Source organism: Scyliorhinus torazame, chromosome 10 (genome assembly GCF_047496885.1).
Source record: "Scyliorhinus torazame isolate Kashiwa2021f chromosome 10, sScyTor2.1, whole genome shotgun sequence".
NCBI classification, from domain to species: Eukaryota; Metazoa; Chordata; class Chondrichthyes; order Carcharhiniformes; family Scyliorhinidae; genus Scyliorhinus; species Scyliorhinus torazame.
The window spans coordinates 192,895,333-192,922,946 of record NC_092716.1 but is presented as its reverse complement, the minus strand read 5'-3'; the positions used below and the strand labels follow the sequence as shown (position 1 = coordinate 192,922,946).

The following is a 27,614-nucleotide window of genomic DNA, read 5'->3' as shown; positions in this document are numbered from 1 at the left end:
AGAGGGACAACACTTAAAGAGAGAGGACCATTTATATTTTGGGTTAACATGAGGAAGTTGGTTGATCAGCAGTTTAGTGGGAATAGAATCAAGGGAACAGAAGGTGGATCTCATGGACAAAATGAGTTCAAGGGGGACATGAGGGGTACAGGAGAAAAACTATAGAAGTGTGTGGATCCGGGGCTGGGGCAGGCAGAGCATTGTAGGAAGTTTTCCCTGGGGGACTAGTGGAAGGGTGGGCCACAGCAGAGGCAGAGGCAGCTGACCAGAATGCCTCGATCTTAGTGGCAAAGAAAGCCATGAGCTCCTCATATCTATTCTTGGAGGTGAGCGTAGAGGAGAGAAAGGTTTAAGAAGATTGTTTGCAATAGACAAACAAAACTGTCATGACATTCAAACACACATCACAACACACACATCATGATAGACAGACCAACAGACCAATTAGCACACATAACACGACAGCCAATCACAAACAAGAGCAGACACAGTATAAGACAAGAAACACGACACCTCCTGGTCAGTCCATCTGGAGACAGGACAAGGCCAGGACCTGATTAACAAGACACTCACAAACTCACCACGTGCTGAGTACCAAGTCAGATGTGTAAATAACTAGTTGGAATAAAACTGTGTTGTACCAATCGCAACCGTGTTGGTTTGTCTGTACCTCAGAGCACCCAACACCACATGGTACCAGTGAGTGAATCGATACTTACCAGCAAATCTGCCATCCTGAGCCATGGACACCCACAACAAACCGCAGCCGTTGCAAGTCGCTGGGAACCTGGGCACCAATTGGAAGCCCTTCAAGCAGCGATTCGAACTGTTCATGCGAGCCAACGAAAAACAGGGCGCCTCGGAAGAAACAAAGATTGCCATGCTCCTCACTACCGCAGGTCAGCACACCATCGATGTATACAACTCCTTGGTGTTCGCGGAAGGTGAGAACAAATCTAAATATGACACGGTCCTCCTCAAGCTCGACCAGCACTTCAACGTTGAGGTCAATGAAAGCTTTGAGAGGTATATCTTTCAGCAGCTCCTACAAGGTAAGGATGAGCTCTTTCAGTCCTTCCTGACGCACCTCCGCAAACTGGCGCAGTCCTGCGGTTACGGCACCACCTCTGAGTCCATGATCCGGGACCAGATCGTTTTTGGCGTTGCCTCCAGTGGCTTACGCCAGCAGCTTCTAAAAATTAATGACCTGAACTTAGCATCTGCAGTTGAAGCCTGTGTCCTGCATGAAAATGCGACCAGCCGCTATGCCCAATTTCAGGCGACCGAATCGGCACGGAGGGGGTCCCAAGCGGTCGAATCGGCAAGCCAGGCCACCCACGAGGCCGAACGCATCCAGGCAATCAGGTTTCTCCCGGCCCGCGGCCCGGATGAGGGCGGCCGTTTCGCGCGCTTTTTGAGGCCTCCCGCGTTTGTGCTCGCCAAAGCCTACGGCAACACTGAGGGACGTGCTGCGCAGGCGCGCCCGACGCAAGACCGAACTGCGCATGCACAGTGGCGTAACGAACGCCATGACGTCATGACGTGCGGCAACTGTGGAGCTGCACATTTAAAAGGGCAATGTCCTGCAAAAACCCGACAATGCCTACGCTGTGGCAAGATGGGCCACTACGCTGCCTACTGTCGAGCGGCTCAACCTGTGGATCTTCCACATCTCCGACAACCTCGCAGACACGTGCGGACCATCCAGCCTCCACATCACGACATCCAAACCGACGACACAGATGACCAAGACGCCTTCCGGGTTGCGGTCATTGATGTGAACCGGGTCAACACCATCAATCCGGCCGATGAATGGAGTGCCACCCTGACGGTCAACCGATCGCCGATCACTTTCCACCTGGACACTGGCGCCTCCGCCAACCTCATAGCATGGTCAGCATTCTATGCCATGAAGGTCAGACCACCAATCCAGCCATCCCGGTGCAAGATGGTCAACTACAACGGGAACGTTATCCCGACCATGGGATCCTGCCAGCTCCAGGTGACACACAAAACACACACGGCCACACTCTCGTTCGAGATAGTTGGCTCATCGAAGGACTCCCTGCTGGGCGCACAGGCATGTAAGGCTCTCCACCTTGTGCAACGAATTCTCTCTCTCTCTCCAGACGGCACGTCTGACTTCCCAGATGCAGAGTTCAACGCACAGCTCCAATCGCTCCTCGCCCACAACCAGGAGGCATTCGAAGGCATGGGATCACTGCCATACACCTACCGAATTCGCCTCAAACTGGACGCCATCCCGGTCATTCACGCACCTCGCAGGGTTCCTGCGCCACTTAAAGACCGCCTCAAGCTGCAGCTGCAGGATCTCCAGGACCAAGGGGTCCTATCCAGGGTCACGGAGCCCACGCCATGGGTCAGCTCCATGGTGTGTGTCAAGAAGTCTTCTGGCGAGCTCCGCATCTGTATAGACCCCAAAGACCTCAATAATAACATTATGCGGGAACATTATCCCATACCCAAACGGGAGGAGATCACCAGTGAAATGGCCCAAGCGAAGATATTCACAAAACTGAATGCTTCTAAAGGATTTTGGCAGATCCAACTGGACCCGTCCAGCCGAAAGCTATGTACCTTCAACACCCCTTTCGGCAGATTCTGCTACAACCGGATGCCATTCGGCATCATCTCGGCATCCGAGATCTTCCACAGAATCATGGAGCAGATGATGGAAGGCATCGAAGGGGTGCGCTATATGTGGATGATGTCATCATCTGGTCCACCACACCGCAGGAGCACATACATCGTCTCCAACGCGTTTTTGCCCGCATACGGGAAAACGGCCTGCGCCTCAACCGAGCCAAGTGCGCCTTTGGCCAGAACGAATTGAAGTTTCTGGGGGACCATATCTCCCGGTCAGGGTTCCGTCCGGATGCAGACAAGGTGAGCGCCATCACAGCCATGCCGCAGCCGGCTGACAAGAAGGCTGTCCTACGCTTCCTTGGCATGGTCAACTTCCTAGGGAAATTCATTCCCAACCTTGCCTCCCTCATAACGACTCTGCGCCACCTCGTCAAAAAATCTACAGATTTCCAGTGGCAACACACACACACCAGCTGGAATGGGAGGAGCTCAAACGCAAACTCACCACGGCACCAGTGTTGCCGTTCTTCGACACGTCTCGTCCCACCAAAATCGCAACTGATGCCAGCCAATCCGGCATTGGAGCAGTGCTCCTGCAGAGGGATGACACGTCGTCATGGGCCCCGGTTGCCTATGCATCGCGGGCCATGACCCCCACAGAGCAGCGATACGCGCAAATCTAAAAAGAATGCCTGGGCTTGCTAACCGGTTTAGACAAGTTCCACGATTACGTCTATGGTCTTCCACGGTTCACGGTCGAAACTGACCACCGCACCCTGGTCAGCATAATAAACAAGGACCTGAACGAGATGACCCCTCGCCTCCAGCGCATCCTACTTAAACTCAGGAGGTATGACTTCCAACTGGTCTACACTCCAGGGAAGGACCTCATCGTGGCGGATGCCCTATCCAGAGCAGTGAGCCCGCCGCCAGATGCAGAGGGGTTCGTATGTCAGGTCGAGGCACAGGTGGCCTTGACAGCGGCAAATCTGCCGGCTGACGACTCCAGTCTGGCCCGCATCCGCCGAGAGACTGCAGCCGACCCCCTTTTACAGCGAGTGATGCGCCACATGACGGGAGGATGGCTCAAAGGGCAGTCCCCGCAGTTCTATAATGTGCGTGACGACCTAGCCATCATTGATGGGATCCTTCTGAAGCTGGACCGGATTGTGATTCCGCACAGTATGCGCCAGCTGGTTCTCGATCAAATACACGAAGGCCACTTGGGGGTCGAGAAGTGCAGACGGAGGGCCCGACAGGCGGTATACTGGCCGGGCATCAGTGACGATATTGCCAACATGGTGATCAACTGTACAACCTGCCAAAGGTTTCAGTCGGCACAACCTCCTGAGACGCTTCTGCCCCATGAGCTGGTGACGTCCCCCTGGGCGAAGGTGGGTGTCGACCTATTTCACGCGCTTGGCATGGACTATGTTATAATAGTGGACTACTTCTCCAATTACCCAGAAGTCATACACCTGCACGATCTGACGTCGTCTGCTGTCATCAGGGCCTGCAAAGACACCTTTGCTCGCCACGGCATTCCAATGGCTGTCATGTCGGACAATGGGCCCTGTTTTGCCAGCCATGAATTGTCGTCCTTTGCGGCCTCATATGGCTTCACACACGTGACGTCCAGCCCTCTGCATCCCCAGTCCAATGGAAAGGCGGAGAAGAGCGTTCACATTGCCAAGCGGCTCCTCTGTAAGGCTGCTGCTGCCGGATCGGACTTCTACCTCGCCCTGCTGGCCTATCGCTCGGCCCCACTAGCCACGGGTCTCTCGCCAGCACAGCTGCTGATGGGTCGCGCCCTCAGAACCACTGTGCCTTCCATCCTGGCACCAACAATAGACCATGCTCCGGTACTGCATAGGATGCAACTGCAGCGCGATCGCCAGAATAGATCGTACGACACAAGGGCAACTGATCTTCCCTCCCTGGCCCCTGGAGACTACGTCCGCATTCACCTACCAAACGGTGGCTGGTCAGCGCCTGCCGAAGTTCTCCGACGCGTGGCTCCCCGCTCGTTCCTGGTACGCATGCCGGATGGATCCGTGCGTAGGCGCAATCGCCGAACCCTTCGCCTACTTCCACGCTCGCAAAGGAACCATACACAGACGCCGTGTCCTCCACTGGTTCCTGACAGCGACTTCGTGGAGCTGCCATATACCGTGCTTCTTCTGTCGCCGCCCGTGGCCAGGCTCGCACCTCAGCCGGTGGTTCTCGACCCACCCTTGAGGCGGTCAACCCAAATTCATCGCCCACCTACTAGACTGGACTTATGAGACTGTTCACACATCAAATTTTAGCAACTACTGTATTGTAACATGTCAGAACTATTTCAACGTTCTTCTTCCTCTGTTATGGTGCAACCTCGTTAGCATGTCACACCTGACATCGCCCCTTGTATATAGTTACGCCACATGTACATGCTGTAAATATCACGCACACACACCTTCAGCTGCACTCAGGACACATTTATATTTATAACCACGTAGGCACATAATCTTGTAAAAAAAGGGGGGATGTCATGATATTCAAACACACATCACAACACACACATAATGATAGACAGACCAACAGACCAATTAGCACACATAACACGACAGCCAATCACAGACAAGAGCAGACACAGTATAAGACAAGAAACACAACACCTCCTGGTCATTGTTGTTTAAAAGAAACACTACGTACTGTTATGTTTGGCCAAAAAATCTTGAATAAAATATATATTTTTAAAAAAGAAACACACCTGCTGGGCAGTCCATCTGGAGACAGGACAAGGCCAGGACCTGATTAACAAGACACTCACACAGTCACCACGTGCTGTGAACCAAGTCAGATGTGTAAATAACTAGTTGGAATAAAACTGCGTTGTACCAATCGCAACCGTGTTGGTTCGTCTGTACCTCAGAGCACCCAACACCACAAAAACTGGCGATTATCTTTACATTTCGCGATGATCCTGGAATAGTGGGCACTAAGGTCTTGGAAACTTGCTGCAGTAACAAACACATCCAGCATAAACTGCAAGCAGAGTGAGATTGTGCAATGTCATTTTGTGTGCTTGGGAATCAGGAATCAGCTGCATTAACCCCTTTATGCCAACATGCTCCTGATGCATTTCTATCAACCTGATAACTGCACCCCCGGATTTTAAAGTTTGCAACCCCATGTTCAAACCCTTCCATGACCTCGCCCTGTAACCTCCTCCAACCTCTACAACCCTCAAAAATGTGTGCATTCTCCCAGCCCTGGTCTCTTGCCCAAACTCCAACTTCTTCACTCACCATTTGTGGCCATACCTTCAGCTGTTTCGGCTGAATTGGGGATTCCCTCCCTGAACCTCTGCCTCACTATCTCTCGCTACTCTTTAAAACCTACTCTTATTGACCAAGCTTTCAGTCACCAGCATTAGTATTATCTTGTGTGGCTCACTATGACATTTGATCTATAATTGCTCCTGTGAGGCGTTGTGCCATGTTTCACTTGATTAAAGGCACTATATAAATGTAAGTCCTTGTTGTTGAGGTTGTGGCATGGGTCTGAGTGAGTTATTGCCTTACCTGACTCCAGAGCAAAGCAGAGTGAGCTGGCACTCCACATGGAGCCTCAACTCATTTCTCGCCCGCAGCCAAATTGGTCCTAAGCAGCGAGCTATACCTCAAATCTTTATCTGTTCTTGTACCTGCCCACACTTTTCACACAGTGTTTTTCACAGGTAACTCTTTATGCTAATGCTTGAAAAATACAAAGGTTACTTTGTCACGCCCTTGGCTAATGTGTAGCTATGAAAATCTGTAACTCCAGGAATATATTACAGCCATATTCCCTTTTACAATCTCCCTGAGGCTCTCTGTTTTTTTAAAAGTAAGAACACAGTTAATAAAAATTGATTTTTGTCTCACTTTTATTTCAATGGCAATTGGTGATACCAAAATGGGAACCATCTGTCCCTCACACTCCCTTCATACTTCCGTCCTCTCCCGCTCAGTTTCTTTCTTTATCTCCATTCTCAAGCTGTCACTGTATTTCATCATTCTAAATTATCTGATCCTATTCTCCCGGATGTAGAAGCGAAGTCACCTTAAAATATAGTCTGCAGCTGTGAACCGGGCAAGGTTAGCGAGTGAAGTGAAAGTTTGTGGTTTTTCTGCTCGGCTGTCCTCAGTGCTGGGAGCAGCTCCCTGAAACAAAGCAGTTACTGGGGCTTAGGGACAGGGCCAAACAGCAAGTAATTGGAAGAGTGACAGAAGACTTCAGAAGACGACTTGAGGAGATGAGGAGAAGATTCATCAGGAAGGTATCCGCCAGCATCATCAAAGAGTTGGACGCTTTCCCAAAAGTTCCTGATGCTTGCGTCCAAACCTCAATCAGCGGAGGCACAGGTGACCTGTCACTTTTCCAAGCAGCTTTACGATTCAAAATACTTTGCATTTAAGTAGCATTTCCTACATGACAACAATGATTGCACTTTAAAAGTGCCTCATTGGCTGTAAAGGTCTCCTCCAGTCACGAAAAGCTCTTAATACAAATCTTTCATTCTTTTTTCAAAAAGGCACCACAGGCTTTTAAATGGAGAGAGAAGGTGAACAACAGTGGGAAAGAAAGTTAGGAGACAGACTATAAAATAGACAGATAGAATAGACAGAAAGACAGAATATACAGATTAAAGGAATAAAGGGTTATGGTGTTCGGGCGGGAAAGTGGAGCTGAGTCCACACAAGAGGCAGCACAGTAGCACAGTGGTTACCACAGTTGCTTCACAGCTCCAGGGTCACAGGTTCGATTCCCAGCTTGGGTCACTGCCTGTGCGGAGTCTGCATGTTCTCCCCGTGTCTGCGTGGGTTTCCTCCGGGTGCTCCGGTTTCCTCACACAGTCTGAAGATGTGCCGGTTAGGTGGATTGGCCATGATTGCCCTTAGGTTAGGTGGGGTTACTGGATTACGGGGATAGGGTGGAGATGTGGATTTAAGTAGAGTGCTCTTTCCAAGAGCCGGTGCAGACTCGATGGGCTGAATGGCCTCCTTCTGCCCTGTAAATTCTATGATCTATGATCTAAGATTAACCATGATCTCATTGAATGGCTGAGCAGGCTCAAAGGGTCAGGTGGCATACTCCTGCTCCTAATTATTGATAGATAGATAGATAGATCTGTTATAATGAATGAAATTGTGGAGTATGCTCTGCATATCACCCTCTGACAATTGATAGTGGCACCCTCATGGTTTATCGTCCTATGCATTCAATTGATCAGTAACTTCAGAGATAAAACATTGCCAACACAATTACATTCAATGCCTATCTCTGGGACTGGGTTTGCCAGCAAATTGTAAATGTAAAAGACTCAGTTAAACTGCGCAAATTATTGGAATTAATTCTGAGGGACAAGGTAAACTGTCAGTCAGTAAAGCATGATTAATCAAGGACAGTCAGCATGGATTTATTATGGGAACGTCCTATCTGACTAATTTCAATGAATATTTTGAGGAAGTAACATGAAGGTTTGATGAGGGGAGCGCAGTTGATATTGTTGCCATGGATTTTAGCCACGTTTGAAGAGCTGGCATTGCAGACTGTGGTAATACCAGGTATTGCAGTACCTGAGAGGTGAATGACCATTGGCTAGACCGAGGGGTCTACCATTGGATAATGTACATAGCCCCGCCCTGAGAGGCAGGGTATAAGAACTGATGCCGTCCCAGCAGCCTTCACTTTCTGTATCATCGCTGCTGGGTACAGTTCTAGCTGATTAAAGCTGATTAGATATCACTCCTCTTTGTCTCGAGAGTATTGATTGTGCATCAATTTAATCAGCTAGTACTTTTGAAGGATGGATCTCCGCATCAAGCCGGCATGCCTTCAGCTCAGCCCCCACGCAGAAAACTCCGCTGCTATTTTTAAGCATTGGCTGGCGTGTTTTGAGAGCTACCTCGAAACAGCTGCCGACACCCCCACGGAAAGGCAGAAGATACACCTCTTACGCTCGCGGGTCAGCCCGGCGATCTACCCCCTGATCGAAGGGCCGGCGAACTATGCTGCAGCCATGGAACTGCTAGAAGAACATTACATTCGTCCACTGAACCAGGTCTATGCCCATCACCTGCTGGCAACGAGACGGCAGAGCCCAGATGAGACACTCGAAGACTTCTACCGGGCACTGATAGTGGTGGGCCAAAACTGCGGCTGCCCAGCAGTGACGGGGAACGAGCACACGGAACTTTTAATTCGGGACGCTTTCGTGGCAGGTATGGCTTCCCCTGACATCCGCCGAAGGCTCCTCGAAATGGACACACTGGGCCTCACTGAGGCCCGGGCCCTGGCAGGGTCCATGGACGTTGCGTACAAGAACACACTCGCATATGCCCCCGTGCGCACGGCGCCCCCCTGGGCTGCATGGCACCCCGCTGCGGCAGCCCCCCAGTCTTATCCGCTAACCCCGCAGACTTACCCGCGAAGTCCGCAGGCCTGCGCGGCAAGACGGCCCGCTACCGCCTCCAGCCAACGCTGCTTCTTCTGCGGCCAGGCGAATCACCCGCGCGCGCGCTGCCCAGCCCGCACCGTCATCTGCAAAGGTTGCGGCAAGAAAGGCCACTATGCCGCGGTCTGCCTGGCCCACGCTGTGGCCGCCGTTTCCAGCGACCACCAACAGCCGTTCTTCCAGGTCCCGGCTGTCCAAGGCCCACCGTAACCGTTCTTTCAGGTCCCAGCAGCCCAAGGCCCACTGCAACCTTTTTTCCAGGTCCCGCCAGCCCAAGGCCCACCCCAGTCCTTTTTGCAGGTCCCGGCCGTCCAACGCCCACCGCAGCTTTTGCCTCTCCAGGCAGTGTGCGACCCACGGCCGCAGCCATTTTGCCCCCGGCAACCACGCTGGATGGGTAGGCGCCGCCATTTTGTCCCTCGCCGCCGCCATCTTCGGAATCGCCGTCCCAGGACTCCATGTGCGACCCATGGCCGGTGTCATCTTGGATGGGGCCTCAAGCCCCCAGCACGCTGCCCAACCAGAACTCCTTGCTGCAGCTGGCCTCCGTTACCCTGGACCAAAGTCGGCCCCGGACGCTAGCGAAGGCCACCACAACGATCGCCATCAACGGCCACGTGACGTCGTGCCTGATTGACTCCGGGAGCACGGAAAGCTTTGTCCACCCGACACGGTAAGGCGTTGTTCTCTGGTCACCTATCCCATCAAACAAAGGATCTCCCTGGCCTCCGGGTCACACGCAGTGCAGATAAAAGGATTCCGCCTCGCGAACCTCACCGTCCAAGGCAGGGAATTCCGCAATTTCCGCCTGTGCGTGCTGCCGCACCTCTGCGCAGCCACCCTTCTCGGCCTGGATTTCCAGTGCCAGCTACAAAGCCTGACTTTTAAATTTGGAGGCCCTATACCCCCCCTTACTGTCTGCGGCCTCGCGGCCCTTAAGGTCGACCCACCTTCCCTGTTTGCGAACCTCACCCCGGATTGCAAACCCGTCGCCACCAGGAGCAGACGGTACAGTGCCCAGGACCGGACCTTCATCAAGTCCGAGGTCCAAAGGCTGCTGAAGGAAGGGGTCATCGAAGCAAGCAACAGCCCCTGGAGGGCTCAAGTAGTGGTGGTAAAGACCGGGGAGAAATATAGGATGGTCATCGACTATAGCCAGACCATCAATCGGTTTACGCAACTGGATGCGTATCCTCTTCCCCGTATTGCCGACCTGGTAAACAGGATTGCGCAATACAAGGTCTTCTCCACGGTGGATCTCAAGTCCGCCTGCCACCAGCTACCCCTCCGTAATAGTGACCGCCAGTACACTACCTTCGAAGCAGATGGGCGGCTCTACCACTTTTTAAGGGTTCCCTTCGGTGTCACGAACGGGGTCTCGGTTTTCCAGCGTGAGATGGACCGAATGGTTGACCGGTACGGCTTACGCGCAACGTTCCCGTATCTCGATAACGTCACCATCTGCGGCCATGATCAGCAGGACCACGACACCAACCTCCGTAAATTTCTCCAGACCGCGCACCTCCTTAACCTGACCTACAATAAGGAGAAATGCGTGTTTAGCACCGACCGTCTAGCCATCCTAGGCTACCTAGTGCGAAATGGAGTCATAGGCCCCGACCCTGAACGCATGCGTCCCCTCATGGAGTTCCCCCTCCCTCACTGCCCCAAGGCCCTAAAGCGCTGCCTCGGCTTCTTTAGCTATTATGCACAATGGGTCCCCAATTATGCAGACAAGGCTCGACCCCTGATCCAATCCACAACCTTCCCCGTGTCGACGGAGGCCCGCCAGGCCTTCTGCCGCATCAAAGCGGATATCGCAAAAGCCACGATGCGCGCCATCGACGAGTCCCTCCCCTTCCAGGTCGAGAGCGACGTGTCCGACGTAGCTCTGGCCGCCACCCACAACCAAGCGGGCAGGCCCGTGGTTTTCTTCTCCCTCACTCTCCATGCTTCCGAAATTCGCCACGCCTCGGTCGAAAAGGAGGCCGAGGCCATAGTAGAAGCTGTGCGACACTGGAGGCATTACCTGGCCGGCAGGAGATTCACCCTCCTCACGGACCAACTGTCGGTGGCCTTCATGTTCGATAATGCACAGCGGGGCAAGATAAAAAACGACAAGATCTTGCGGTGGAGGATAGAACTCTCCACCTACAATTACGAGATCTTGCACCGTCCCGGGAAGCTGAACGAGCCTCCTGATGCTCTGTCCCGCGGCACTTGTGCCACCGCACAAGTAGACCGCCTCCGAGCCCTCCACGAGGACCTCTGCCACCCGGGGGTCACTCGGTTCTTCCATTTCGTTAAGACCCAAAACCTGCCCTACTCCATCGAGGAGGTCAGGACAGTCACCAGGGACAGCCAAATCTGCGCCGAGTGCAAACCGCACTTCGACCGACCAGAGAGGGTGCATCTGATAAAGGCTTCCCGTCCCTTTGAACGCCTCAGCATGGACTTCAAAGGCCCCCTCCCCTCCACCGACCGCAACACGTACTTCCTGAACGTGATTGCCGAGTACTCCTGGTTCCCTTTCGCCATCCCCTGCTCGGACATGACCACAACCACCGTCATCAAGGCCCTCCAAAGTATTTTTACACTTTTCGGGCTCCCCGCATACATCCACAGTGATAGGGGGTCCTCCTTTGTTCCTGCTTAGCAAAGGCATCGCCTCGAGCAGGACGACCAGCTACAACCCCTGGGGAAACGGGCAGGTAGAAAGGGAGAACAGAACGGTCTGGAAGACCGTCCTGCTGGCCCTTCGGTCCAGGAATCTCCCAGTCTCCCGCTGGCAAGAAGTCCTCCCAGTGGCCCTTCACTCCATTCGGTCGCTGCTATGTACTACCACAAACCAGACACCTCACGAACGTCTCCTTGTTTTCCCCAGGAAGTCCTCCTCCGGGACCTCGCTCCCCACCTGTCTAGCGACACCCGGACCCGTCCTGCTGCGGAAATATGTGAGGGCGCACAAGTCGGACCCGTTGGTCGAGAGGGTGCACCTGCTGCATGCCAACCCCCAGTACGCCTACGTAGCGTTCCCCGACGGCTGCCAAGATACGGTCTCCCTTCGATACCGGAGGGTCAGTATTGCCGCCGGAAGCCCCTACCCAGCGTCGAACAGGCACCGACGCCCCCTACAGGCGCCCCTCCCCCCTGACCACTTTTCACCCCAACAGCACCACCTAGGGGTGACGAAGCTGCCTGGGAGGAAGACACCACGTTCCTGGTGTCACAACCGCCGAGGCCCCCACCAGGATCGCTGCCGAAACTCAGACGCTCCAGAAGGACGCCCAGGCCACCCCATCGTCTGATTGCTGCTCCATGAAACAATTTTAAAAAAAATGTTTTAACATTCTCTGCTACCCTCGACATCATGGTACCTGCAATACCTGGTCCTACCATGCAAAAGGCGACAGTAACACTGGCCATCACCCCGCTGGGTTCTTTTTTAACAGGGGGTGAATGTGGTAATACCAGGTATTGCAGTACCTGAGAGGTGAATGACCATTGGCTAGACCGAGGGGTCTACCATTGGATAATGTACATGGCCCCACCCTGAGAGGCAGGGTATAAGAACCGATGCCGTCCCAGCAGCCTTCACTTTCTGTATCATTGCTGCTGGGTACAGTTCTAGCTGATTAAAGCCGATTAGATATGACTCCTCTTTGTCTCGAGAGTATTGATTGTGCATCACAGACTAGTTAAAAAATATAAGCCCATAGGATCTGTTGAGTTTAAGGAAGCAACCAAACAGGAGTGTAAGGAAACAAAAGATTTATTGATGCAGAATGATGACTCTATGTACACTGGTCCCAGAAGGGACCACCCACGCCCAGCCCTCACGCGGGACGGGGTTTTTATGTCCTGATTTACTCCCCTGCTGATGAGGGAGCTCTGTCCCAACAACAGGGAAGCTCGCATTCCACGAGACTCAAAGGGAGCTTAATCGGCCTGGTCCCATGGGACCTCGTGAGGTCACAACACTCCTCCCTCCTCCCCACCCCCAGTCCGAAAAGTACCTACCAAAGGAGGACGCGGATGTGGAACCCTGCACTGCTTGGACCGCGGCTGCCACTTAGGCGTTGTTGGAGCGGGGTCAGGCGGCGTATAACGGTCAGGGGACCGATGTTTCCTCGTCGAGCCTCTCGGTGATACTGCCCCCGGTGGCTGGTCACCTGGAGACTCATCACCGGCAACATCCAGTATTGGCATTTACATCTTGGAGTCCGTATCATCGTCATCTGGCATTTCGCCATCAAGGTTTTTGAGGAACTGCATTGGAGGTGATGGTGGTGGGGGCAGGATGTCCAGAGGCCGTGTTGGGCCCACCAAAACGGCATTGTTCAATGTGGAGCTTCTGCTGTGTTGGTGGTAAAGGTGCCTGTTTGATTCTCGGCCCCACACACGGGCCTGGTACAATATTGGCCCAGTCTGATGAACGACAGAGCCCAGGACCCAGTTTGCACTGTCTCCAAGATTTTGCACCTGGACCGTGTCACCCGGTGTGAACCTTCGAGGCGGGGCATGGTCACCAAGGCCATTCTCCAGCCGCTCCTGTACACGGCATACCTTCCCACCTATGTGGGCAGCACTAGGCTGAGGGAAGTCCGATGCCGACGACCCGTAAGGAGTTCCGCCAGCACCACATTGGTGGCAGTGTGGTGCGGTAGCAGAAGAGAAAATACGCCAAATGTATGTTGATGGACCCCGTGGTCCATCAACGTTTGAAAATCTGGACCGCCCACTCAGCCAAACCATTGGACGCGGGGTAATACGGTGCAATGGGGAAGTGGCATACCCCATTTGTCTCGTGAAAGCCCCAAATTCCGCGCTGGTAAAAGACATCCCATAATCGGTAACTAAGACCTCTGGAATGCCGTGGACACTGCACAAGAGCTGAGGCTTCTCGTGCGTTGCCCAAGAAATCACCAACTGCATCTGGTATACACCCAGCCTCTTCGAGTGGGCATCGATGAGGAGGAGGAAACTGGCCCCTGGAAAGGTCCGGCGCAGCCATGGGCAACCCGACCACTCCCAGAGATCAAGCAGCACTGCCGGCATACCTCGCAGAGTTGGGCGAGTCTCTCGATCCCCGCATCCAAACCCAGCCACCACACGTAACTACGGGCATGCAACTTCATTGTTGACATGACTGGTGCCCATTGTGGAGGTCATCCAGGATGGGGCCTTACCTTTATGTGGAACCACCAGGCATGCCCCCCAAAGGAGGATACCATCTTTAATGCTGAACTCAGCGATTCCTGTAGTAAAATCCTTGGGCGGGATTCTCCGTCGGCGGGACTCTCCATTTTGCCGCCGCCTGGGGGTTTCCCGATGGGGTGGGGCTGCCCCACAATGGGGAACCCCATTAACAGGCCGGCATAATGGAGAATCCCGCCGGTGGGTCGAGGCAGAAAAGTGTGTAGCGGGGCGGAGAATCCAGCCCCTTTAGTTCGCTGGGAAGGGCGCGGTGCTGGGCCCCATACAAGATGATATGGTGAACCTTGCACAGTAGGGGGTCAATCTGGGTCCATGCACATATCTGGGCCACGATGACCGGCAAGGTATCTGTGAAATGCATGGTAGAGACAACCTTGTCAGCCCTGGGGGCATCGGCAGCCTTGTAGGGAGTGGGAGCCTACTCAAGGCGTCAGTGTGCACAATTTGCACCTCGGGACAGTGTTCCAGCACAAACTCGTACCGCCAGTATGAGGGCCCCCCGCTGAATCCTAGCCAATGCAATGGGAGGAATGGTCCTGTCCTCCTTTAACAATCCCAGCAACGGCTTGTAATTGGTCAGCACTGTGAACCGATGCTGCAGACGTACTGATGGAACCTTTTGATGGCAAGACCACAGCCAAGCCCACCTCTTTTTGGGTACAGTTGCGCTCAACTGTGGCAAGCGTCCTCGAGGCAAAAGCAATTGGGCGCTCCTTACCGTCATTCATCCATAAGACATAGGAGCAGAATTAGGCCACTTGGCCCATCGAGTCTGCTCCGAGTCTGCTCAGATGGGACAATACTGCCCCAATGTCGGCATCACAGGTGGTCAAGAGCGGCTTTGCAGCGTTGAAGTGAGTGAGCAGCTGAGAAGTGAGTTGCCTCTCTAACTCAGTGAATGCCACCTCCTGCGGCTGACCCCATGCCCACACCTGACCCTTCTTGAAGAGACAGTCGAGGGGGGGCCAACATTGTTGCCCAGCTTGAGATGAACTTGCCGTAGTAATTGACGAGTTCCAGGAACGAATGGAGTTCCATCGCTCCCTTCAGCACGGGGTCTGTCGGATGACCAGTACCTTACCTTCGACCGAGTGACGGCTCCCCCAGTCCACATGTCATACCTTCGACCGAGTGACGGCTCCCCCAGTCCACATGTCAGCCCAGATAGGTCACCTCATGGGCATGAAGAATGCATTTCTCCCTATGGAGATTAAAGCTGGAAGTGATGAAGTACCTTGTCCAGGTTATTTAGGTGATCCTGGTCAGATGTTCCGGTGACTAATATGTTGCCCAGACAAAACGCTACGCTCGATAGGCACGGCAACATGTTTTCCATCGCACGCTGGAAAATGGCACAGGCCGACAACACTCCAAAAGGCAACCTGTGTTTTCATACAGCCCCTGATATGTGTTTGCCATCACTTATTTTCGAGACTTCGGGTCCAGCACCAACTGGAGTACTCATGGCTCATGCCGAGCTTGGTGAGCAAGTGACCACCGCTCAGCTAGGCATAAAGGTCCTCGATCCATGGCATGAGATGACGGTCCAGATTGGAGGCCTTGTTCATGGTCATCTTATAGTTGCCACAAAGGCGTACGGTGCCTTCGGGTTTTATGATGGGGATGACTGATGCTGCGCAATCCAAGAATGTTACCGGGCAGCTGATCCTTGAGCTTTCGAGGGGATGGAGCTCTGCTTCCACTTTCGGTAGCATGCATAAGGAACGAGGCGAGCATGGACATACCTTGGCAGTGCAGTAGGGTCCATTTAGATCTTCACTATGACCCTGCATACAGTGCCTAGTGCAGTTTTAAAAACAGTGGGGTACTACGCCAATACCCCGTGGAGGCTGCCCGAGTTCATCTGGAACACCTGCTGCCAGTAAAGGCGGAGGTACTGCAATCAATCGCAGCCATGCAAACTGGGACTGTTACTTCATACTACGACCAGGAGTAGGCAGCGAACTGCTGCTCAAAGACTACCAAGGTCATGGTTGTTCCAGCTATCGCCAGCGGCTCCCCAGTGCATGTGGCGAACCGAGTCTTGGTATCTTGTAATGAGAAGAGCTGTACTCTTCCCCGGAGTTTCGGAAAATTCCCCTACCGACAACTGAGATGGCGGCACCAATGTCCAACTACATCAGTAATCGGTGACCATTGACACGAACCATGACCTTAATGGGGGTGACTTTGGGTGCAGAGACACAGTTCAATTGAAGACAATCTTCCGTGGGTTCCTCTACAAAAGGGGCGCGGGACTGGGATGGGAGTGGCCAGGCCTACCCGGACGATGGGTGAACAGACCAAACCATGGACGTTGCTCTTTGTTACTATGCCGGCCACATGTCCCAGAGTATCTGGGGTCTGCCTTGCTGGATCGGGGAGGGATTCCACCCAGTCACCGGGGTCTTAGGCCGTTGGCCCAATTCCTGGTGGATTACTGCTCAGGGCTGAGAACCGGGGTTGCCTGGCCGAGGGGGTGCTGCTCTTTGGGGAGGGGTGCACCCTAAACTGAGAACTTCCATGTCCTGTAATTCTTGCATGCCCTGTTCTGTGCTTTACTGCAACAGGGCGATTTCTACAGCTGGGTTTCAGCGAGTAACTTCCACTGGGTTGGTGTGTTGCGACAACCGAAGACCAATCTGTCTCCCAACATTTTGGAGAGGACGAGGCCATATTTGCAGAACTCCTTGCCTTTCCGGAGGCGCACCAGAAATTCTGTGATGGACTCCCCAGCGGTCTGTTCAGTCGTATTGAAATGGTCGCACTGGATTATGACTTAGAGGGTTGAAGCGTTCACTCACATGAGCGACCGGGTCCACGAATGATTTCGAGTCCAGGGCGCCAGGGTATGTCAAGTTCCTTATCACACGGAAGGTGGATATGCCACAAGCTGTTAAAAGGATCACGGTCTGGCATTCATCCCTGACAATGCCGTTGACGTGAAAACAAAATGCATTCACACGATATACTGCATCCAGTCTTCAGTACCAGAATCAAACTCTTCTAGTTTCCCAAAATGTGGCAAGTCTACTGCAGGCGAAATGACCTCCAGAGGCCTTTGGAGAGGTGGCCAAGTACAGCAAAAGTGGTGCTGTTTGCAGCTCCACTTGATTCTCATCGCCAGTGTTGAGTTCGAGGAACTGACCAAACAGGAGCGTAAGGAAACAAAATATTTATTGACATAGAATAAAGTCTCTATATACACTGAATTGGGAGTGGGGGGAGAGATTAAAAGGGGAAAAGTGTACAAACTGTATACTTTGGTTGGATGTTAAACTTGTGTGATTTTGTGGAATGTGTTTGGAATAAAATATCCTTTAAACAAAAAGAGTAGCTAAGAAATACTGCGCAGCAATGCCCACATTCCAGGAAAGAATTGATAAAAACAATTTGGGGACATCCTGACATCTTGAAAGATGCTATATAAATGTAGATACTAACTGAGAAGCAAAAACGATGGGTTTTCACCAGACCATTCCTGGTCTTCCTATCGCCTGCACATCTATGATGATCTGAAACAAGAAGCCAGAGCAGCAGACTCAAGGAGAGATCGCAGCCTATGCCTTCTCCTCGGTCCTGCTATCTTTCATTGTGATACAGGGCCTTCTGATTATAGGGAATACTAGACTTACTTATCAGGCACAGTACATCCGGAAGGATATGCAACATGTAATAAAACAAAAACTGCAATAATAAATTACTGGCTGCAATAAATGTTTCAGATAAACAAAGGTGACTTTATTTTAGCCATTTGTCTCACTGATATGATGTAACTCACCATCCATTTGGGTTATGTAATGTTAACAGAGACAAAAACGAAGAATTTCCTGATCTCAGCCTCTGTGTCAGTCTTTGTAACTTTGTGGATAACATGCACATCTCAGGTTTACCTGCACTGATCAACAGAAATCTTCCCCCACCAAGGGAATTCCCACTGATAAAACAGTATTTTCCCCACCTTTTTCACAGAGCCGCAGAATAACAGAATTGTTACAGGCCTTTCAGCCCACTGTGTCTGCACTAGCTCGCCAAATGAGCCATTCACACAATGCCATACCTTCCACTTCTCTGCACATTTTTCCTTCAGATCAGAATCTAATTCCCTTTTGAATGCCTCAATTGACCCTGCCTCCACCATACTCTCTGGTGGTGCATTCCAAACCTTAACCACTTGCTGTGGGGAAAAAGTTTTCTCATGTTGCGCTTGTTAATCTTTTGCTAATTACTTTAAATCTGTGCCCTCTCATTCTAGATTCTTCCTTATAGGAATCGCTTCTCCATATCTACTCTGTCCAGACTCCTCATGATTGTGAATACGTCCATCAAATCTTCTCACAAGTTTTCTCTTCTCCAAGGAAAACAGACCCAGCGTCCCAAATCTATCTTCATAACTGAAGTTCCTCATCCCTGGAACTATTCTTGTGAATGTTTTCCACACTCTCTTAAATACTACTACATTCAGAACTGGATGCAATACTCCAGCAGGGGCCAAACTAATGACTTAGACAAGTTTAATATAAGCTCCTTGTACTCAATGTCTCTATTAATAAAGCCCAGGATACTGTATGCTTTATTACCTGCTCTCTCAATCTGTCCTGACTTATTATAGGAATCTATAATTTATGGGATCTTAACCTGTCAAACTACACCAAGTTTGGGGGAAGCTTAGTTGATGAATCAAGTCCTGGCGCAATACGACAAGTTGTAAGATTTGTACTATTTCTTGACTATGTCAAGTTGTTCGATTCCTTGTATTATTCGACTGTGTATAGTTGAAGGAATTTATATTATCTCTGCTATTCGGTTATCAGTAGCACTTTGCGAATACTGGAACTCAGCAGAAATTTGCAGTATAAACTTCTCAGGTGCCAAAAGGAATTGTTTTATTTGTAGTCGCTCGATTACAATTTGAAAGTCATTTAAAAGGCAATTCGTAGACAATTCGAAGCTTTCAGAGAATTATAGACATTATCTTTCTTTGCTTAGGCAGACAGCTCGAAAGTAACTTTTAAAAGGTCACATATAAATCAAGGTCCCTCTGCTCCTGCATGCCCTTTAGAATTGTACCCTTTATTTTATATTGTTTCTCCATTTTATTTCTATCAAAATGAATCACTTCATATTTCTCCACATTGAACTTCATCTGCCACCTGTCTGTCAATCTTCCCATTCCTACAACCTATCAATGTCCTCTTCACAATTCTACCAAGATTTGTATAATTCGCAACAGTTGACACTGTGTCCTCAATTTCTCAAAGAAAACTTTGAGATTTCCTGTTGTATTAGCTGCAGTCTCTTTTCATACTCCCTCTTTGCTTCCCTTCACATTGTCTGCATAATAAAGTCTTACTAAAGGAAAACAAGCGGACATGATGATAAAACAAACTGAGAGATTTAATTCACAAAGTCTGAAGTTCTCGGGTTTGAATTTCAACAGGAGACCCATACAAGCCCAAGAGACACACCGCACTGTGCATCTTAAGTTGAAGTTACAGCAGCCAATCACGGGACCCTCAACAGAAATTAAAGCCCTTTGATGTTGCAAACTTTTAATCACACCCCCTATATTCAAGTTGAAACCATTGATATATACCACAAAAAGCAAGGGACCATTACTGAGCCTGCAAACCCCCAATTGAAAGAGGCTCATCAACCATTATGCTTTACTTCCTGCCTCAATGCCAGTTATGGATGCAACTTTCCACTTTACCTTGAATGCCATGGGCTTTTACTTTTTTGACAAGTCTTCCATCTCGGACCGTATCAGTAGCCTTGCTAATATCCGCATTGCCTCCATCAACCGTGCTACCCTTATCGACCCTCCTTGTTACGACTCAAAGAATTCAATTATGTGAGTCAGACATAATGTTCTGTCCACATTGACACAGAGTCATAGAGTATTACAGCATAGAAAGAGGCCTTTTGGCCCACCTTGTCTGTGTCAGCCATCAAACACCTATCTACTTCCAGCACTTGTAGCCTTGTATGCTATGAACATAAGAATATAAGAACTAGGAGCAGCAGTAGGCCATCTGGCCCCTCGAGCCTGCTGCACCATTCAATGAGATCATGGCTGATCTTTTGTGGACTCAGCTCCACTTTCCGGCCTGAACACCCATTTCAAGTGCTCATCAAAATGCTTCTTAAATGTTGTGAGGGTTCCTGCCTGTACCATAGTTTCAGGCAGTGAGCTCCAGATTCCCACCACCCACAGGGTGAAAAATAATTTCCTGATAACATGAAGGGTTGGGGAAACTGGCACGTACGGGTGAGGGCCAGTGTACAAAGCTGTGTAAATATATCATTTTGCCATGTATATATCTTGGTCTGCGCGATTTCTCTTTTTTTTTGTTACGAGGGGGGGGGTTATTGTTTGTAAGGGAGAAAAATTGTGTTAAAAAACTTTAATAAATATTTAAAAAAAAAAAAAAGACTTTCCTCAAGTCCCCTCTAAATCTCCTACTCCTTACCCTAAATCAATGCCCTACGGTTATTAAGCCCTCTACTAAAGGGAAACGTTTTTTCCTACCTACCCTATCTATATCCCTCATAATTTTGTACACCTCGATGAGGTTCCTCCCTCAGCCTTCTCTGCTCTAGGGAAAACTACCCCAGCCTATCCAATCTCACTTCATAGCTGAACCGCTCCAGCCCAGGCAACATCCTGCTGAATCTCCTCTGCGCCCTCTCTATTATCATCAGAGCCCCTGCAGTCTCCTCCCTTGCCTCACACAGCAGCCGAGCCTGACTGTCTTAGATTAATATGTGTCTTTGTAAATGAAGAATTATCCTGTCCTTCAGAATTTTTTTCAATTACTTTCAATAGTCAGAGAAAATGTTTTACGATTTCAAGCATCTCATTCAAGAATCCAATGTGAAATGATTAGCTTTTCTTTTTTCCTTAAGATTGTTTCATATCTGCAACCAAGTGTGGTATCCAGAAAGAGATATCTTGAATGTGACATCTGATGCCTCACCTATTTCCAAACAACGGAATGTATTTTAATCCTTTGCATCCCAACTGCTTATTCCAAAATCTTGGGTACATATCTCACACTCCTGATGTCAAATGCCTGCAATTGTACTTTGGACCTATTTAGATCATGCCCTACAATTAACGATGTAGGGCCAGATAAACTGGTAACCTCTCTCCAGAACCACAGGATTATCTGATATCCACAGGTATTGGATAACAACAATAGCATATTTATATAGTACTTTATATAGTACCTTTGGGCTAGAAACGTCAGGTTCAAGCCCCACTTCAGGACTTGATTGCCATGGAAGGTGCATTCGTAATGTGGCCAAACAGGTTGATTATCAGCCTGTAAATCCTTGCAATACGCCTGATGGCAGACGGTAAGAGCAGGAGAGTTTCCTCATCAGTCAAACCGCAGAAGGCAACGGCAAATCACCTCAGTACTCTTCCAAGCATAATCATGGACCAAACCAATGGAAGTCCATAGTCGCTAATGCATTTAGGGCATGGTACCTGAAGGAGAAGGAGGAAGACTACCTTTAATTAATTAAACATAAAAAGGTGCATGCGGCACGGTGGCGCAATGTTTAACGCTGCTGCCTCTCAGTGCCGAGGACCTGGGTGCTGGTTCAATCCCAGCTCCGGGTCACTGTCCACGTGGAGTTTGCCCATTCTCCCCATGTCTACGCGGGTCTCACCCCCACAACCCAAAGATGTGCAGAGTAGGTGAATCAGCTAAACTGCCCCTTAACTGGAAAAAAATAATTGGGTACTCTAAATTTATGTTTTAAAGAAGGTGCTTCGCAAGAGCATTATGCAACAAAATATGACTTTGAGCCACATAAGGAGATATTAGAACAGGTAGCCAAAAATTTGGCCATAGAGGTGGGATTTAAGGACTGTTGTAAAAAAGGAGTGAGAGGGAGAGAGGCAGGAAAGGTTCCAGAGCTTCAGGCCCAGGCACCTGAAGGCATGGCTGCTAATGATAAAATAATTAAAATTGAGGATTCTGAAGCATCCAGGATTGGAGGAGCACAGAGGGTTGGGAAGCTGGAGGAGACTATACGTAGGGAGGGGCAAGGCCACAGAGTAATTTGAAACCAAGAGTGTGAATTTAATAATCAAGGTGTCAATGCACCGTGAGAACATATAAGTTTTTTAAAATGTTATTGCGTTATTTTTGGCATTGTAAACAGTAACAATACACATTAGTGCGCAAATATCAATTACAAAAACATAGTGCAAATAACAGTTCCTCTCTTGCAAATCGACCCACCTATTCTGCCAGTACCCCCTGAGTTTTGGGCATGCCCAGAACATGTGGACATGGTTCGCTGGTCCTCCCGCACATCTAGCACACTCGTCCTCCAGCCCAAAGAATTTACTCATCCGGGCCACCGTCATGTGGGCCCGGTGAACTACCTTGAACTGAATCAGGCCGGGCCTGGTACATGTTGCGGTTGCATTTACCCTCCTCAGAGCATCTGCCCATACATCTCCCTCCAACTCCCCACCAAGCTCCTCCTCCCACTTGAGTTTCAGTTCCTCGGTCCCTGTGTCCTCCGCACCCATAAGCTCCTTATAAATATCCAAGACTCCCCTCTCCTACCTCTCCCCTGGAAACTACCCTGTCCTAGATCCCCCTTGGTGGAAGGTGTGGAAGGGACGGGACCTGTCTACGTACGAAATCCCGCACCTGCAAGTATCGAAAGTCATTTCCCCTTGCCAGCCCGAACTTCTCCTCCACGCTCGCGAAGCTCCCTTCCAGGAACAAGTCGCCCATCCTTCCCACCCCCGCCCTCCGCCACGCTCAAAACCCGCCGTCCATCTTTCCCGGGACAAATCAGTGGTTGTCGCATATTGGGGACCAGACCGATGCGCCCACTTCCCCCACATGCTTCCTCCATTGGCCCCAAATCCGCAGAGCCGCCACCACTATAGGGCTGGTGGAGTACCTGGCTGGCGGGAGCAGCAGAGGAGCCATGACCAGGGTGCCAAGCTGGTGCCCCTGCACAAAGCAGCCTCCACCCCTTCCCAAATCGACCCCGTACCCACCATCCATTTCCTTATCGTGGCTATGTTAGCCGCCCAGTAGAGGTTCGGCAACACCAGTCCCCCCTCGCTACGGTTCCGCTCCAGCATCCCCCTCTTTACCCGCGGGGACTTCCCCGCCCAAACAAATCCCAGGATGATTTTATTGTTCCTTTTAAAGAAGGACCGCGGAATGAAAATAGGGAGACACTGAAGAATAAACAGGAATCTCGGGAGGATCGTAATCTTCACTGCCTGTACTCTCCCCGCTAGTGACAGCGGGAGCGCATCCTATCTCCGAAACTCGCTCCTCATTTGCTCCACCAGCCTAGACAAGTTCAACTTATGCATCCTGCGCCAGTCCCGCGCCACTTGTATCCCTAAATACCTAAAACTTTCCCCAACCAGCCTAAACGGTAGCTCCCTCAGCCTATTCTCCTGACCCCTCGCCTGCACCACAAACATCTCGCTCTTTGCCATGTTCAACTTGTACCCTGAAAACCGGCCAAATTCCCCTAGGGTTTCCATAACCCCGTCCATCCCTGCCACTGGATCCAACACATACAAAAGCAGGTCATCCACGTAGAACGAGACCTTGTGTACTACTATCCCCCCCCCCCCCCCCCCCCCCCACCCCCGACCATTCCCTTCCATCCCCTTGCTGCTCTCAGAGCGTTTGCCAGCAGTTCTATGGCCAACGCAAACAGCAATGGAGAGAGGGGGCATCCCTTTCTTGCCCCACGGTATAGTCGAAAATACACAAATGTCGTCCTGTTTGTCCTTACACTAGCCTACGGGCCTGATATAGAAGTCTAACCCAGTCCACAAAGCCTTCCCCAAACCCAAACCTTCCCAGCACCTCCCATAAATAGTCCCACTCCACCCAGTCAAAAGCGTTCTTGGCATCCATTGCCACCACTACCTCCACCTCTCTGCCCTCCGCGGGCAGCATAATCACATTGAGTAGCCTTCTTAGGTTTGCTACCAGCTGCCTGCCCTTTACAAACCCTGTTTGGTCCTCCACAATCACGTCCGGTACACAGTCTTTGATTCTGGACACCAGGATCTTGGCCAGTAGTTTAGCATCAACATTAATCAAGGAGATTGGCCTATAGGACCCACAGGCTTCCGGATCTTTATCCCGTTATAATATCAGTGAGATGGTGGCTTGTGACATTGTCGGGGGTAACACCCCATTGTCCCTCGCCTCGTTAAACACCCTAACCAGCACCGGCCCCACTATCCCCGAGAACTTTTTGTAGAACTTCATTGGATACCCGTCCAGCCCCAGGGCTTTACCCGACTGCATGGCCTTCAGGCCCCCCATTACTTCTTCAGCCCTAATCGGACCCCCAGCCCCTCTACCATCCCCTTGCCCACCTTTCGGAAGGTCAGCCCATCTAAGAAGCACCTCATCCCCTCCAGCCCTGTGGGGGGGTTCCAAGGTATATAGCTTGCTGTAAAAGTCCCTGAATACCCTGTTCAATCCTGCCGGGTCTCCAACCCGGTTCCCTGCCCCGTCCACTACCGTCCCTATTTCCCTGGCCGCTTCCCTCATCCTAAGTTACTGTGCAAGCATTCTGCTGGCTTTCTCCCCACACTCATACACCGTGCCCCTTGCCTTTCTGAGCTGCTCTACGGCCTTCCCAGTGGATAGAGCCCCCAGCTCCACCTGCAGTCTCAGTCGTTCCCTAAGTAGCTCTGCCCTCGGGGACTCCGCATATTCCCTGTCCGTCCGTATCATCATCTCTTGAACCAGTCTGTCCATCTCCGCCCTGTCCGTTCTGCCCCTATGGGCTCGGATTGAGATCAGTTTCCCTCTCAACACCACCTTCAGCGCCCCCCAGAGCACCACTGCTGAGACTTCCCCTGTATCGTTGACCTGCAGGTAGTTCTGCATGCATTCCCCCACTCTCTCACACACACCCTCATCTGCCAACAATCCCACCTCTAACCTCCATTGTGGGCGCTGGTAACTTTCTTTGCAGACCTGCAGGTCGACCCAATGTGGAGCATGGTCCGAAATAGTGATCGCCGAGTATTCTGTATCCCTCACCCCCTCCAAAAAGTCCCTACTCATAATAAAGAAGTCAATACGAGAATAAACCTTGTGAACATGTGAATAGAATGAGAACTCCTTCCCCGTTGGCCGACTGATTCTCCAGGGGTCTACCCCCCCCCATTTGTTCCATGAACCACCTCAGTTCCCTTGCCATTGCCGGGACCCTGCCCGTTCTGGAGCACGACCGATCCAGGTCGGGATCAAGGACTGTATTAAAGTCCCCACCCATAATCAGCTTGTGCAAATCCAAGTCGGGGATTTTCCTCAGCAGCCTTTTGATGAAATCTACATCATCCCAGTTTGGAGCGTAAACATTCACTAGGACCACCCTCACCCCCTCAAGCTTACCCCGGACCATGAGAAATCTACCACCCCCATCCGCAACTGTGCTGTCCGCCTCAAATTGAACCCGTTTGTTAATCATGATCGCAACCCCTCTGGGGGTTAGCGTCAAATGAGCAAATATAAGTTAACAAACACAGTGGTGATAGTTGAACAGGACTTGGCATAAGTTAAGACATGGCCAGGAAAGTCTTGCATGGTATCGAGTTTATGGAAGGCAGAATGTGGGACACTAGCCAGGAGTGCATTGGAATAGTCAATGTGGTGATATGCATCACTGTAAATACACAAGGGGTTAATGTAAATACACTACGACTAAGTAAATATTAGAGGGAGCACCAGAGACGTCATGACATGCAGACATACAGCTAATGAACACATAGAATAGGACACGACCAATGGGCAGTCAAGACACCCAGAGGTGACACTACCACAAGGGGGCATTACACAATCCATATATAAGGACAGGGCACACATGCTCTGTCCACAGATGACACTTAGAGAGCAGGACAGGGGCAGATCAAAAGCATCACACCCACCACGTGGCTTAGAGCAGACTGGTTACAGTCAAGTCTAGAAGTAACAAAGGCATGGAAGAGGGTTTCAGCAGCGGGAGAGCTGAGACAGGGGTGAGGTCAGGCAATATTCCCGAAAAGGAAATAAACTGTCTTATTGATGGCATAATGTGTGGTCTGAAGATCATCTTTAGGTCAAATATGATACCAGGATTGCGAGCAGCCTGGTTTAGCTTCAGATTAAACTCAGTGTCAACACAGTATAAAAGCAATGATGTAATGACAGGCCTGTTAGCTTGTATCAGGGTTGGTATGAATATGATAAAAGAGCTCAGTTTGTGGTGTTTTCAGCAGCCTTCAATGAGATTATAAGAGAAAGTGGATATAAAAATAATCTAATCTTCACAGCATAGATGTGGTATCATTAATGTATCTGTACATCATGGTGAGTAAGAACTTGAATTCTTTTTTGCAGTTTCATTGCTCGCCTTCACATTAATTGCCATCCTAGCTATTGGGGAATTTTCTTATTTCCAAGAGAGCTGGATAAAATACAGCTATCAAGTTGACACAGATATTTCCAGGTATGATTACCTCAGTTTATAAATGCTACCTAAGGGATGTTGTTGTATATTACAGACACTAATTCACTCATACCAAAATCCTCTTCTTGTTTCTCAGTTTCTTTCGATTTTTAAAAATTGATTCACAGTATATGGGCTCCGCTGACTGGGCCAGCATTTATTGTCCATCCACAATTGCCTTCAAGAAGGTGGTAGTGAGTTCCTAAAGGAGTGTAGGTACACCCACAGTGCTGTTAGTAAGGGGGTTCCAAAATGTTGACCCAGGTGAAGGAATGGCCATGCAGTTCCAAGTTAGAATGATGTGTGACTTGGAGGGGAACGTGAGGTAATGGTGTCCAAATATGCCTTGTGCCCTCATTCTTCATGGTGGTAAATGGTTGAAAGGTGCTGTGGAAGGAGCCTTTATGAATTGCTGTACTGTATCTTGCAGATGATACATACCATGTGCTCTAGTATCTCTCATTAAAATGCTGTTTATTCGTCTGAAAATTCTAATCCAATTTTAAGACATAGAACATAGAACATAGTACAATACAGCGCAGTACAGGCCCTTCGGCCCACGATGTTGCACCGAAACAAAAGCCATCTAACCTACACTATGCCATTATCATCCATATGTTTATCCAATAAACTTTTAAATGCCCTCAATGTTGGCGAGTTCACTACTGTAGCAGGTAGGGCATTCCACGGCCTCACTACTCTTTGCGTAAAGAACCTACCTCTGACCTCTGTCCTATATCTATTACCCCTCAGTTTAAAGCTATGTCCCCTCGTGCCAGCCATTTCCATCTGC

The 27,614-nt window shown here is 50.4% G+C and overlaps 1 protein-coding gene across 3 annotated transcripts in view; it reads left to right on the top strand.

The window, feature by feature from the left end:
- Positions 1–6,703: 6,703 nt before the first annotated feature.
- The window catches only part of LOC140384470 (endoplasmic reticulum-Golgi intermediate compartment protein 2-like), a 181,832-nt gene continuing 160,921 nt past the window's right edge, over positions 6,704–27,614 (top strand). For all 3 annotated transcript variants that reach the window (XM_072466201.1, XM_072466203.1, XM_072466202.1), the window contains exons 1-2: positions 6,704–6,995; positions 26,713–26,821. In XM_072466201.1, coding sequence (XP_072322302.1) covers positions 6,887–6,995; positions 26,713–26,821 — 218 coding nt within the window. In that variant the 5' untranslated portion in view covers positions 6,704–6,886. The remainder of the gene's footprint in view (positions 6,996–26,712; positions 26,822–27,614) is intronic.